At 39.7% G+C, this 14,764-nt stretch overlaps 1 protein-coding gene across 2 annotated transcripts in view; it reads right to left on the bottom strand.

Annotated features, from left to right (window-relative positions):
* Positions 1–11,891: 11,891 nt before the first annotated feature.
* LOC136701576 (uncharacterized) overlaps positions 11,892–14,764 on the bottom strand; it is a 51,778-nt gene continuing 48,905 nt past the window's right edge. For both annotated transcript variants that reach the window (XM_066676170.1, XM_066676171.1), the window contains exons 12-13: positions 14,469–14,515; positions 11,892–14,385 (exon numbers count right to left, since the gene is read on the bottom strand). In XM_066676170.1, coding sequence (XP_066532267.1) covers positions 13,847–14,385; positions 14,469–14,515 — 586 coding nt within the window. In that variant the 3' untranslated portion in view covers positions 11,892–13,846. The remainder of the gene's footprint in view (positions 14,386–14,468; positions 14,516–14,764) is intronic.

The raw sequence follows: 14,764 nt of genomic DNA, 5'->3' as shown, positions 1-14,764 counted from the left end.
GGCCCCTCAAGATCGTGTCTATGGGAGGGCCCCAAGGACTTCGGGGCCGATCCCCAGAACTGTGCCCAGGCTGGTCCCTCAGACATTTCCACAGACATTTGCCAGCCCTGGGCACCCCCATGTTGTTTTAGTTCCGCTGTCTGTCCCTGTCCTGATTCCTGTCTCTGTGCTTGTCCCTGTACCCTTGTCTGCGTTGGTTTCGATTCCTGTCCCTGTCACGGTGTTCATGTCCATTCCTGTAAACGTCTTGGTACCTGTTCCCCTGCCTAGTCCTGTCCAGTCCCCTGTTAGCCCTGTCCAGTCACCACGTAAACCCTCTGTCCGGTCTCATATCCAGTCCCCTGTTCACTTCCAGTATCCGTCCTCAGTCTCAGCACCTGTCCAGTCTCTGTTTCAGTCCCCTGTCTCTGCTCCTGTGTTGCCTCAGTCCCCGTTTCAAACCTCTGTCCTGTCTCAAGTCCCATCTCCTGTCCAGCCTCATGTCTCTGCCCCTGTTCTGCCTCAGTTCCCGTTTCAACCCTCTGTCCCGTCTCCTGTCCATTCCCAGCACTCAGTCCCGTCATCTGTTCTGTCTCCCGTCCAGTCCTTGTTCCCCTCCAGTGTCTTGTCCAATGTTAAGCACCCCATTCAGGCTCATGTGATCACTCCCGTTCAGTCTAAGGTCCAACACCCTATCTTGTCACGAGTTCCGTCTCCTGTTTCTAGTTCTGTCCAGCGTCCGTTACTGTCTAGTCCCTTGTTCACAGCTCCATTTCCCGTGTCTGTTCCTGTCCTGTCCAAATTCTAGTCTCTTGTCTCCAGCCCCCGGTTCCTTGTCTTAGTCTCTTGTTTTCCGTGCTCCCTCCTGCGCCAGCTTCTGGGGGGTCTAGGTTACGCGCCCCGGGAGTTGCGCGTTCAGGAGGGGGCATCTGTCACGCCCACGCCCTTGTCCCGTCTGGTCTGTTTTCTCCGCACATGGCTTTGTTTTGTTTATGTTCATGCCCCGCCTTTGTTCCGCCTCCTCGTCTTTTCCCTTGTTATCCGTTTCAGGTGTTTCTCGTTTGTTATCGTATTTAAGTCCCCTTCCCTCACTTCCTGGTGTCGTTCATTGTTCCTTGTTTCGTTCGCGTTGTTCAAGCCGTGTTGTTGTTTGTTCTGTTTCTCGCCAGGTTGTTCTTTGTGTTCTACGTATTGTGCTTAGTATGGTTTGTTTCGTGTCATTCTCTTGCTCATTTCACGCCCGTTTCATGCTCGCTTCATGCCCCAGTCGTGTTGAGTTTGTTCTGTTAAGTTCTGGTCAATAAAGTCTGTGTTATTAGCGTTTGCGTCCGCCCTCACTCAGTCCGCACCCCTAACAACTATTAAAAGAAATAATGGATAAACTATTAGGAACTATTAAGTGCTAATGGGTTACATGATGAAAACTATTAGATGTAGACACCATTAAAATCCAGTCTGAACCATTAAATTCTTAATGGAACCTACTGTACTTTGAAAGTACATTTGTAATGTGACTCTGTTACTTGTCTTTTCAACATTAATTCAGTGTTTATTGAATGACATTTAGGTACGTGATTTCAATGTTGAAATAACAGCTTTAAAAGGACGTCTTTAATGTGACTTTGTTGTCTTTTCAACATTCATTTTCAACCTTAGAAAAACGCTGATTGAACAACATTTAGGTACGTGATTTCAACGTTGAATTAACGGCTTTAAAAGGACGTCTTTAATGTGACTTTTTTAGTCGTCTTTTCAACGTCTGTGTTTGTACGTCTTTTAAACTTTCATTTTCAACCTTAAGAAAACGTTGATTAGACGACAGTCAAGTACGTTATTTCAACGTTGAATCAACGGCTAAATGTTTACTGGGAGGTGTTCCTAATGATCCAGTGGTCATTCAGTTAGTGTGTGTGTGTGCGCGCATACAATACATATATTGTTTCTCGTTCAAAAATACTTCAAACACAGGGCTTCTGTGTCAAATCAATGTGTTTAATACGACAGGGGAAGCAAATCTTCAAAACATAATTGACGTATGGTGTTTCATGTATAAACATTCAAACTTTTTTCAACGCATATGTTATATTAAAGGTAAAAAAAGAGGTGAAAATAGAAACTTTCAAAAATGTAGTGTAAAATCTGCCCAGTAAAACAGAGACTGTTACTGCAGTAAAGAGAAAATCAATCCAAATTACGCCCTTCATTTCCAATGTTACACTGGAGGAAGTGTCCAGATACATTTCACTGTGTGTATGATTTTGTGTTTTCCGAGTTTAAATTCAAATTCCAGAGCTGACAGATGATTTCACACAGGTTAATTCTGCTCTAAATCAATAAACCCGCTGTGTGTGAGGAGCGGAGTTCACTGTGAGAGATTCTCTTCACATACATCCGCTATTTCACTCTCCATTGTTTATAACGGTCACACCGCCATTTTCTCCTGAAACGTCATCACTGCTCTAAGTTTAGTTTAACACCTGGAAACTCTCAGTGATGTATTATTTATTAATCTCCACTCCATTCTTCTACACTTTCCTCAGGTTTAAACTCACAGTGTGAAAATACAGCGCTGTTTTTAAGGAAATATCTTTGGTTCGTCTCCTACAGCTCCATCTGTCCTCTCCGTCACCTTTACTTTCGGTTCTGTTCAGGAATTACGCACTTCAATTTCTCTTACGGTCAACAGAGGCCGCTGTCCTGTAGCTCAGACTGATCCCAGTGTACACTGTTAATCTATCTCTCTCTCATGTGGTGTAAGGCCATTATAAAGATATTTAATTTTCTTCACAACAGACTTCCCTCTGATCAGGATGTGAATGCATTAACACTACACTCTCTATATCAAAACCCTATGGACACAGGAGAATACGCTTGTCCTCTGATAGAATTTTGTGTTTCTGTCTTCTCTCAGATCTGTAAATCTGACTCTGTCCCTCTCCCTATCGTTCATGTACCCTAAATCTGTTTGGGGGAAACATTGTTAGTTATTATAACACAGGGAAACTTTGTGTGAAGAATTTAGATGAGCTTCATGTTTTTAAACCCAGATTTTACCTAAACACCATCTATTCACATTGTGTTCATAAAAGTTTTGTCTGTGAAAAAAAAAGATTTTGACATTATACACAATTATAATGTGTATAGAAAAGTAATAAAACATTTCAAATTATGAACACATTTAAATATAATTAAAAACAATTTTTATGACTTATAAAGTGATGCACTGCAAAGTAAAACAAGCTGCAAAAGCACAAAACACATCCATCAAATGACGACACATGGGCTTCATTTAAAAAAAAACCGAGATTCAATTTAGAAATGCTGCAAATTAGGTCACAACACAACAGCTGTCTTCTGTGTACACCAGGATCTGACTCTATTCACAAGTATTAGTTGTATTGCGTTTAATAACTTGAAGTCATTTGGTGTGTATCAGACTTCACACTGCAGTACAGACTGGGGAGATGTGTTACAAGTTTGACAGCTCTCAAAATAGCATTACCAAACAACTCTCTCTATAAAGTCCTCCCTGTAGAACCTACAAATTGGAAGATAACATCTACAAACCAAGACGTTATTAAAATAAATCTGATGAGTATCAGGCTTTAAATTAGTTACAGTTTTGAAGCTTTGCCAAAACTCTGAAATTATACTTTCTTTGTGGAGCGTAGAGTCTAATACACATCAAGTTTCTTTTGGTAACAATGTAAATGTTTCTCCCTGGAGGATTTTATAGGGGCAGTAGAAATTTGGCAATGCTCTTTGACACATTCTGAAATGGTAAACACCCCCACAACATGAAGTGTAAAGTCTGATACACATCAAATTATTTCTTTTTGTTGAGATATTTTTGTCCTGTACCAAGCATTAAACCAAACTATATTCCATCCATCCATCCATTATCTGTAACCGCTTATCCAATTTAGGGTCGCGGGGGGTCCAGAGCCTACCTTCAGGTGCTATGAATGAAATCAAGGCTATCATTAGTTTTAAACAGAAAGAGGAATCATGAGTGTAATCTGTTGTGCCTTTGTTGCTTCATGATGCACATCAGGCTCCTCCATTAAACTTCTGTCATGTTGTGACTGGTTTGTTTTCTGACCCTGTATCACATTTTTTAAATGAAGCCCAGGTATCTTCATTTTGATGGATGTATTTTGTGTTTTTGGAGCTTGTTTTAATTTGTGTGCATTTGGGATTTACCCCAATAGTCTGGCTGCAGACAGACACTCCCTTCCTTCTACACTCGACAATCAGTTCAACAAACCTACTGTCCATTCCATGTCAGTCATATAGCCCATCAGTACGTGGTTTGTCTATGATCCTCAGAGTGACAGGATTTACTCGCTCTAATTTTCTAAATCCCTGTGTCATTACTGTGTAATTTTCATATCATCGTATCAAAATGTGGTTACTTGAGATTTATATAATTTTGTAAAAATAAATCTTGGAGGTCATTCTGTCAGGCTCGCGGGGGACTGACAGAGTCAGACGGACATACTAAAACACAGTAAACTTTATTTAAACAAAATACTAAAACAAATAGACTTGAGGGCAAACACAAAGCGAGAAACAGATGAGACAAAGTGACGACAGGGAACGAGTAACAGATGAGACAGACCAGGCAACACAACGACTGAGAAATGAAACGAAACAATAGCAGAGACAGACTAGACTGGGGAACGAAACAAAACAACTGGATACGAAACAAAACAAATGACCGACAACCAAGAAGTGACACAAGAGGACTTAAATACCTGACAGACAATGGACACCTGGAACAGATAATGAGGGGGACGGATTACAAATGAGACTGACGAGGACAAGGGAGGAGACACGAATAATAACAAACACAGCCATGTGCTACGTGAGCACATGGTGGGGAAAACAGACAACAGGACAAGGGCATGACACATTCATATGATTCAATTACTTACTTAATTAATTAATTATACAGACTTACAGGAGGGGCACATAAAGTGCACATAGGGGGCACTCGTCACTGCCCTTGTTGAGAAAAAAAAAATAATTGGCACACACTGAAGCAGGCACGTGCAAATGAGTGGCGCGAGGGCATAAGTAAGAGTATTGGGACAGGGGGAATGTTCATACTCTCTCCTTTCTACACTCACCCTCACTTTCTCCATTATCTCACTACACCATTTCTCATCAGACACAACATCATTTGGTTTCTGTGGCAGAGAGTGAACTGAAATCATGAATAGGCTGCTGCTGCACCATTAGCTAAACACTGCTAACTGACTGACTGTCCTGAGGGCTGCTTTTCAGGGCTTCAGTAACATACACCATCATTAGAGTTTTATGCTTGGCTAATAATAATTCATTCATTCTTTCATTATCTGTAACCGCTTATCCAGTTCAGGGTCACAGTGGGTCCAGAGCCTACCTGGAATCATTAGGCGCAAGGCAGGAATACACCCTGGAGGGGGCGCCAGTCCTTCACAGGGCAACACAGACACACACACACATAAACATTCACTCACACCTATGGACACTTTTGAGTCGCCAATCCACCTACCAACATGTGTTTTTGGACTGTGGGAGCTGTCCAAATGACTAGCCCGTGAGTACCTCCCTTGAAACTTTCCTTCCCCAGCATCAGTTCATACTGGATTCTTGTCCTGCTCAGCAGAGAAGCATGTAGATAGCTAGGTCTTATATTTGACTCAGTGTGAGTTAGTGAGTTAACATCATTGGAAAGAAGAAAAACATTTTAAACTGTAAAACATTACTATCACCTTTGCAGCAATCTCTTAGCAACATTTGTACAACAACTTAAATATTGTCAGTTAACATTATGGCTACAAGTAGGAACCCCATTACAAAACCCTAGGACAACCACAGCATCATCATTTGATAGCATAAAACCCTTTAATAACACAGCTGTGCAACCAATTATAATAATATTAAAAAATGCACCTGCAATCAACACCTTAGCAACAACCTTAGAAAACTTTCCATCCATCTAGTAATGCCTCACCAACCACTTGGTAATGTATAACATATAACAACTGCTTAACAACACTAAAGCAACCACATGTAACATGATAGCAACCACCACCAAAGCTACCATATCACCTCCCTAATAACACCTTACCAACTACTTTCAGATATCAGAGAAACACCCACTGTGCACCAACCTAAAAAAGCCTTGGCCATAACCTGCGACATCTGAGGATCCAATAAAGACAACATATCAACCATTACACACTGTATTAACGACCTAAATTATTCCATATCAACAGCCTAATGACCATCATGTATATCTTAGCATCCATAAAGCAACAGCAAACGGACAATATAAAATAACTTAGCAAACACAGACATTACAAAGCAACAACATTACAATTGCCAGGAATATTTTAGTGCCAACAACCTTCAACAAATCACTACGTTATAAACTACCATCTTATCTAAGACGGCCAAAACATCTTAACACACATGTAATGCAGGTCAGTGAGTCCAGTTTAAACAGTGGATTCTTCAAAAATCAGTCACACAGCTTCAGGGCCCTTTGAGGTTGTGGGTTCGAGTCCCGTTCCGGGTGACTGTCTGTGAAGAGTGTGGTGTGTTCTCCCTGTGTCTGCGTGGGTTTCCTCCGGGTGACTATCTGCGAGGAGTGCGGTGTGTTCTTCCTGTGTCTATGTAGGTTTCCTCCTGATGACTGTCTGTGAGGAGTGTGGTGTGTTCTCTCTGTGTCTGTGTGGGTTTCCTCCAGCTGACTGTGAGGAGTGTGGTGTGTTCTCTCTGTGTCTGCGTGGATTTCCTCCGGGTGACTGTCTGTGAGGAGTGTGGTGTGTTCTCCGTGTCTGCGTGGGTTTCCTCCGGGTGACTGTCTGTGAGGAGTGTGGTGTGTTCTTCCTGTGTCTGCGTGGGATTCCTCTGGGTGACTGTCTGTTAGGAGTGTGGTGTGTTCTCCTTGTGTCTGCGTGGGTTTTCTCCAGGTGACTGTCTGTGAGGAGTGTGGTGTGTTCTCTCTGTGTCTGCGTGGGTTTCCTCCGGGTGCTCTGGTTTCCTCCTACGCTCCAAAAACAAATGTTAGGTAGGTGGATTGGAGACTCAAAAGTGTTCATAGGTGTGAGCGTGCGAGTGAGTGTGTCGCCCTGTGAAGGACTGACAGATCAGAGCAGGTAAGGCGTAACATATCATTATGTTGTTATGCCCGTTTATGGTCCAGCTGAAACTGTGGACTGGAACATATATCAGTAAGTGACTCGGTCCTATACCAATATCCATGGGTTGTGGCTGATGTCACAGTGTAGAGCAGTCACCATATTGGGGACCTCCTCCTTACTCAGAAAGTGTAATACTTACATTTTTTTAAATTACAATAATATAAGTCCTCATTTAGATTTTAAAATTAAAGAAATGTATGTATGGATCCCTGACACATTTATCTGTGTCACATTTGAAAACAGAATAAAAAAGCTTATTTGTGTCAGTTGAGGAGCTCGGGCCATGTCCCAAAGTACTGTCATACTACATACATAGTTCACATCACAGATAATAAAACTAAAAATACTGCACTAAGACAATATTTAGACACAAATTAGACCAGAACACATTAATCATATTCTTCACCAAAAAATTATTTTCAACATATAACACACTATGTGAGTTCACAAACTGTTATTTTATGCCAGACTGTGCCCTATGGCGGGTGTATGGAGATATTTGGGATGGAAAAACTCTTTGATCACTCACACTTTCAGACGAGGAGAACTACTTTATTACACTTTAAGCCAAACCAGAAAAATAATTTAGTCAGACAGTCGCGATAAAACATTATCGGACAAGAATCTGTTCCATTCTCAGAGCGCAGGGACAGAGGGATCAGATTATTCACCTGTAAGCAGTGGGAAAAGACTGAGACAGAGGAATACAGGGCTTGTATCTGTCTCTCTTACACACTACAACAACACAGGAATGGAATAATGACTGAAGTTTGTGTGTGATCTGTGTGTGAATAACTCACTCAGATTCAGACAGAGGAGTAGAGACTGACATGATAACAGTTTTCCATTGGATCCTGTGACTATGATAACTATATACAGTAATGTACAAAAGTCTTAGGCACTTAGTCACTTAGGGTGACTGTCTGTGAGGAGTGTGGTGTGTTCTCCCTGTGTCTGCGTGGGTTTCCTCCAGGTGACTGTCTGTGAGGAGTGTGGTGTGTTCTCCCTGTGTCTGCGTGGGTTTCCTCTGGGTGCTCCGGTTTCCTCCCACAGTCCAAAAACACACGTTGGTAGGTGGCTTGGCGACTCAAAAGTGTCCGTAGGTGTGAGTGAATGTGTGTGTGTCTGTGTTGCCCTGTAAAGGACTGGCGCCCCCTCCAGGGTGTATTCCTGCGACCCTGAATTGGATAAGCGGTTACAGATAATGAATGAATAAGTGCTGTCCTCTTACAAAATTATATGTAATTACAGGAAGTACAAAATCCTAAATAAAGTAAAATACTTTTTTGTAAAGTAGTAGATGTGAGTGAGTGTGAACTTGCTTCCAGATGTTTCCCTAATCATATGGATTTGATAAACCAACAGCACACTTGATTTAACATAATGAAGTATTTATTAACCTCTAAAACTAGAATTGGATAAATATCTCAAATAACACTGGACTGTCAGGAGGAGAGATTTGGAAAGGGCTAAACCAACACATTCACTCACAGAATATCACTCACTGTAATTATATTATTTGTATTTATTCTAATAGTTTTCAGCAAAAGTCACTTTTAATGCACAGATAAACAACTTTATAAATATAATTATCTCAGGTGCTTAAACATTTGCAAAAAGTGTTGTTTTTTAATTTGTTTGATTGTTTTATGCAGCAGCCCTACTCGTCTTTTTGGTTTTCTCTCACGCTAGATATATTTCTTCAGTGTCTGTCTGCATGTGCTTTTTTGATTTATTTACATTCCCCATGTGCTCATCTTGATTCATGATTTCATTGTTTATCATTTATCTTTAATGGCTATACAGTCTTTCCCTTTGTATATCAAGTCCCCCCCTCCATTTCTTTGTTACTTAAATTTTTTATTGTTTTTTCCTTTTCTCACCATTTCTCATTTTAAAGTCCTAGTTGTTCTCTGTTTTATATCAATCTGTTTTTATGCTTTTTGCTGTTACCTCGTTTGTCATGCAATGCAGGGCATAGAGTGAAAAACACATAAACAGAGAAGGACAAAAGTGCAGAGATTCATCAATTCATTCATAACCGCTTATCCAGTTCAGGGTTGTGGTGGGTTCGGAGCCCAGGTCCTTCACAGGGCGACACACACTCACACATTCATTTACACACTCACATGTGGACACTTGAGTCACCAATCCACCTACCAACATGTGTCTTTTGGACAGTCACCCAGAGCGGGACCTGAACCCATAATATCCAGGTCCCTGGAGCTGTGTGACTGTGACACTACATTCTGCACTGCTGTGCCACCCACTAGTGCAGAGATGGCAATGTTTATTAAAACAAAAAGAACAACTAAGAGAAAACACACATAATTCAAGAACTTAAATATGAACTGGATGAGCTGAATAAACCAAGCAAAGAACTAAAGAAATATATAAACAGAAGCCTAAACAAAACTGAACTAGACAGACAGAGAGCTCACAGGGAGTGAACAATGGGAGCCAACAATGAGAGCTTATATAGAGAGCTAACACATGGAACTAGGAACACTACAAGGAAAATTATGAAAGACAAACATATGAACCAACAAGCAGGAAGAGGGAAGAGACATGAAATAACTGCAAGAGATAGAGAAGGAAAACAAAACCAGAGAGAAATTGAGACAAAGAAACAAACCACAATAAATCACAAGACACTAGACTAGGCTTGAAACACAGAGTAACTAGAGACGCTTGAAGCAGTCACGAGGAATGGAAAACAAGAAATCTGAAGAAACAAAAGACAACAAAAGCCCAAGCCCGAAAACCAAATACAGAATTTAGAAAAAATCGGAGCATCTAACAAGTTTCATTTACACACAACCTGTGGAACAAAAACAGAGCAGTAAACATGACACAAAACATTCACCAAATCCAGTAACATTACTCTCAGGAAAAATCATGACAAAGTTTGTGAAACCAAATACAGTTCAGGCTGGATAACGGTAAAGGAATGGATATATGGAAACATGATGAATACTGGCCAGGTAGCTACACCAGGAGCTGCCTGGGTGACCGTGCCTGTGATAGACTTGGCCCTACAGTGGACTGGTCAGACAGCCATACTGGGAATAATATGGACCTTATTGTGGACAAGGACGAGACACTGACTGGAGGGCCACACTGGAAACATGCTTGGGTGTTGTACCAAAATGGACCTGCTTCCGGCTTCAATGGTTGCTGCTGCCACCTTCTGGGCTGTAGGAGCCACACAAGGAGCTGGTATGGGAGACGGGTGGCGGGCATCACTGACTCTAGAAACAGGTGGGTGGAGACACAGACTAGAGACGGAGGACAAGTTACTCCTACATTAATGTGTTGTTCTGTTTTGTGTTATTTTGTTAAGTCTCTCGAGTTCCTCTTTGTCTTTTGATAGTTGTCAAGTTTTACTTTTTCTTTTTTAGTAATGGTTTATGCCAAGTTCCAGGTTGTTCTGTTTCCTCTGCTGTTAATCTCTCTGTCTGTTTACTTAATTTTTTTCCTGTTTATTTCTTCAGGATGTTTAGCTGTTACTATCCCTTTTCATGTGTATATTCCTTTATTAGAAATTAATTTTTTCTGTGATTCATTGTGTAATAAAGTCCCAAATCTCCACACCCACTCTCTTTCTTTGTGACTGGCTTCCATTCTGAATTCCTTTAACAATGACATACAGGAACACTCTGGAAGAAAACCGGTTGGAATCTGCAAGAGACCTGAGACTGGGACGGAGATTTATCTTCCAACAAGACAATGCTCCAAAACATAAAGCCAAATCTACAATGGAATGGTTCACAAATAAACGTATCCAGGTGTTGGAACGGCCAAGTCAAAGTCCAGACCTGAATCCAATCGAGAATCTGTGGAAAGAGCTGAAGACTGTTATTCACAAACACTCTCCATCCAAACTCACTGAGCTCGAGCTGTTTTGCAAGTAAAGAATGGGCAAGAATTTCAGTCTCTCGATGTGCAAAACTGATAGAGACATACCCCAAGCGACTTTCAGCTGTAATTGCAGCAAAAGGCGGCGCTACAATGTATTAACGCAAAATAATATCGCACCGAATATAACGCCGAATAATATCGCGCGCCCCACTTTTCATTTTTGTATTTGTTAAAAAGGTTTGACACATCCAATGAATGTCATTCCACTTCATGATTGTGTCCCACGTTGTTGATTCTTCACAAAAAAAAATAAAATTTTATATCTTTATGTTTGAAGCCTGAAATGTGGCAAAAGTTTGAAAAGTTCAAGGGGGCCGAATACTTTCACAAGCCACTGCAAACAATGATATTTGTGTGTATGTAAAATATACAGTCATATCAGGATATTACAACCACCTACTTAATAATTGGAATAACCACCCATTTTAACATATAGAATCACTTTTTTAGTACTATTGCTGATTGCAGTCTATGTGTGGCTCTGCATACTTTGTTTGCCCTTTTCCCCTGTTCCTCAGCGCTCAGGACCCCCACAGAGCAGATGTGATGTGGTGGTGGATCATTCTCAGCACTGCAGTGACACTGAGGTGGTGGTGGTGTTAGTGTGTGTTGTGCTGGTGGGAGTGGATCAGACTGGTGGGAAGTAAGGGCAGTAAGAAATGTGAAATTATTTGAGTAAATTATATTTCATTAAATATATATAGTATATATGTAAGAAAATATACAATATAAATATACAATTTTTATATACAAAAAACAAAAAAAAATCATATATATTTTGCTTTTAAACTGAACAACTATTCAAACATGACCAAATCGCCGGTGATGTCAATTAGGCTCAAGAGCGATCAAACAAAAGCAGTTACAAATCATGGTGCTGCAAGTGATGCAACAAACAGAAAGAAGTTCAAACCAAGTCACTAAAAAAAGGGATTTTCTGTGCAAAACTACTGTGAATGTTTTATTTGTTTAGTTTATTTGAAGTCTTCTGAAAAGAACATCAACAAGAACAAAACCAAAACATCAGGAAGTACAGGTGCTGGGTCATAAAATTAGGATATCATGAAAAAGTTGATGAATTTGGGGTTTTCATTAGTTGTCAGTTATAATCATCAAATTAAAAGAAATAAACACTTGAAATATAGCAGTCTGTGTGTAATAAATGAGTATAATATACACGTTTCACTTTTTGAATGGAATTACTGAAATAAATCAACTTTTTCATGAAATTCTAATTTTATTACCAGCACCTGTATATTTCATAGAAATGTTTGGGGTAAAGTGACAAGTGACAAGCAGATTTTAATATATTATCCATGTATTTTAAGATGTGTAATCTAAAATGTTCTGAATGAAGACTATGTGTAGTCTGGTGTATATATTTTTTTAAATTTAATTGCCATTTTAACTATTGTACGGCACAATGTGTAATATTCCTTATAAAGATTTAATATTGTGTACTGCAGTATATTTTAACCTGTTCTATCATTAGGAATGTTGCATACCATCTCTTTTTTCACATTTTGATATAACATGAGTTTGGCGGTTTTACTTGTTTTTTTTAAATTGACTTCCACTGATGATTGTTTGCTTTTACAGTAAAGTTGCCATTTGGAAGATAAAATATTACTGAGAGTGAGGTACAGAAGTGGTGTAAAAGTTCAGTTCTTTACATGGTTCTTTAGCAGTGTAAAGCCCTAAAAATTCATTACATTCTCTTCTCCAGAAGGAGAGGGGGATCTCTGTAATCTTTCATTATACAACTGTGGAGAATAAAAGAACACAATAAAAGTCCTGGAGATGAAACGGGGCGAATGAAATCAACACAACTACAATCTACAATTACAAAGTAGAATTATGTTCCCTATCTAAAGACACTGAACCCCTTGAGGGTACCAAAACAGTGAGTTTTTTCTGAGAGGAGATATTAAGTGTAACGTCATATCATTTTAATTACATATTAGTACTTCTTTATTACTAATTAGTAGATCAAAAATAAGTACATAACTACCCAGGTAAAAATGAAGCATATATCAATGTACTAAAGTACTTTAATATTAATAGGTACATTTCAAGCACATTATTATGTGCTAAATATAAGATCAAGAAAATGTCTAATGTAATAATTACAATTACATTTTACCTCAGTAGTACTTCAGATCTATAAACATTAAAGTACACTAATATTTAAACTGATCTTTGGTGCATTTGGATTAAATATACTATCACAAAAAATCACTGAAATGGAAGTGCGTTACTTAATGGCATGCTTTGAATGGTTTAAATATATGTTACATTTTAGTGGAGTTTCATAAACAATACACACTAAAAATGATGGATTTTCAGTGGTTATTTAGTAAGTTAAAAGGTGCTACATAGAGTCCTGAACCATGGAGAAAACTTTACATGTTCAGACTGACAGAGAATAGGGTGAGGTTCTATACAGGACCCTTTAGAAAACAATTATGGCTCCAACAGAGTGTTCTTCTCTATGTACTTGATATCATCACTATATAAGAACCATTTTGGTGTCATACAGAACTGTTTGGTTTATAGAACCATGAATGGAAGTGAATGGCATGGAAGTATATTTCAGTGTACATTTCCCCCTTTGTATTTCAGTTAAATTTAAATATACTTTTATGTTCACAAGAGATTTACATGTACAGTGAGTGATTGATACACACACACACACACACACACACACACACAGACCAGTGTTAGTGCTAAATCTGAAGATGTGTACAAGTCTATTTTGTCTCACACAGACACACAGAGGAGTCATAATAAACTCTAAACCCAGTGTAGAGGGGCTCAGTGAATGTGGAGGTGAATGTGTGTAAGTGTGTGAGTGTGTGTGTGTGAGGTGAGATGGTGTAGAAGGACAGAGTGCCGGACCCCCAGTCCAGATACACTCCGACTCTGTTAGAGTGAGATGGGGAGGGTATCACTGTTGTCTGATTATTGTGTCTGACACTGTATCTGTCATCAAAACACTCCAGACTCCAGGAGAATATATTGGATCCAAACACACACTCAGCTCTACCTCCTTTCCTCCCGATTCCTCTGTACGACACTGAGATATCTATGTTCCTCCCGCTCCACTCCACCTCCCAGTAACAACGTCCAGTTAAACTCTCCACACTCAGAACCTGCCAACACTGATTAAATCTCTCCGGATGATCTGGATACGGTTGAGTCTCCTTCACACGCTCCACCTTCCTGTTTCCTTCAGACAGAGAGAGAGCGGTGTGTGTTGTGTTTGGATCCAGAGTAAGATTGCAGGAATCTGTACAGACACACACACACACATACATGAGGAAACTAAAAATAATAATAATGTATGTGGGTGTGTGTTGTTGAGTATCTTACATTTCTTTAATCCTGGTTTAATCCAATTCCTCCCTCTATGTTGCACCCTAGACACAAAACACACACAAAAAAACATTAAATTAAATATTAAAAACATAAAATTCTTATCAATCTTATTCTATCCTCTTTCTGTCCATTTTCTTCTTATACAATGTATTCATGTTAGTAACAACAACACAGGTATGAATCTGTCTTCACCCCAGTATGTTCATGATGAAGGCAGATGACACAGGCGTATATATACACACTAATCAAACAACCTTAGTCATCTTCCAGCCCTTCTTCATTGGACACAG

Source organism: Hoplias malabaricus, chromosome 7 (assembly GCF_029633855.1).
Source record: "Hoplias malabaricus isolate fHopMal1 chromosome 7, fHopMal1.hap1, whole genome shotgun sequence".
In the NCBI taxonomy this organism is placed as follows: Eukaryota; Metazoa; Chordata; class Actinopteri; order Characiformes; family Erythrinidae; genus Hoplias; species Hoplias malabaricus.
This window is presented reverse-complemented; position numbering and strand designations above follow the sequence as displayed.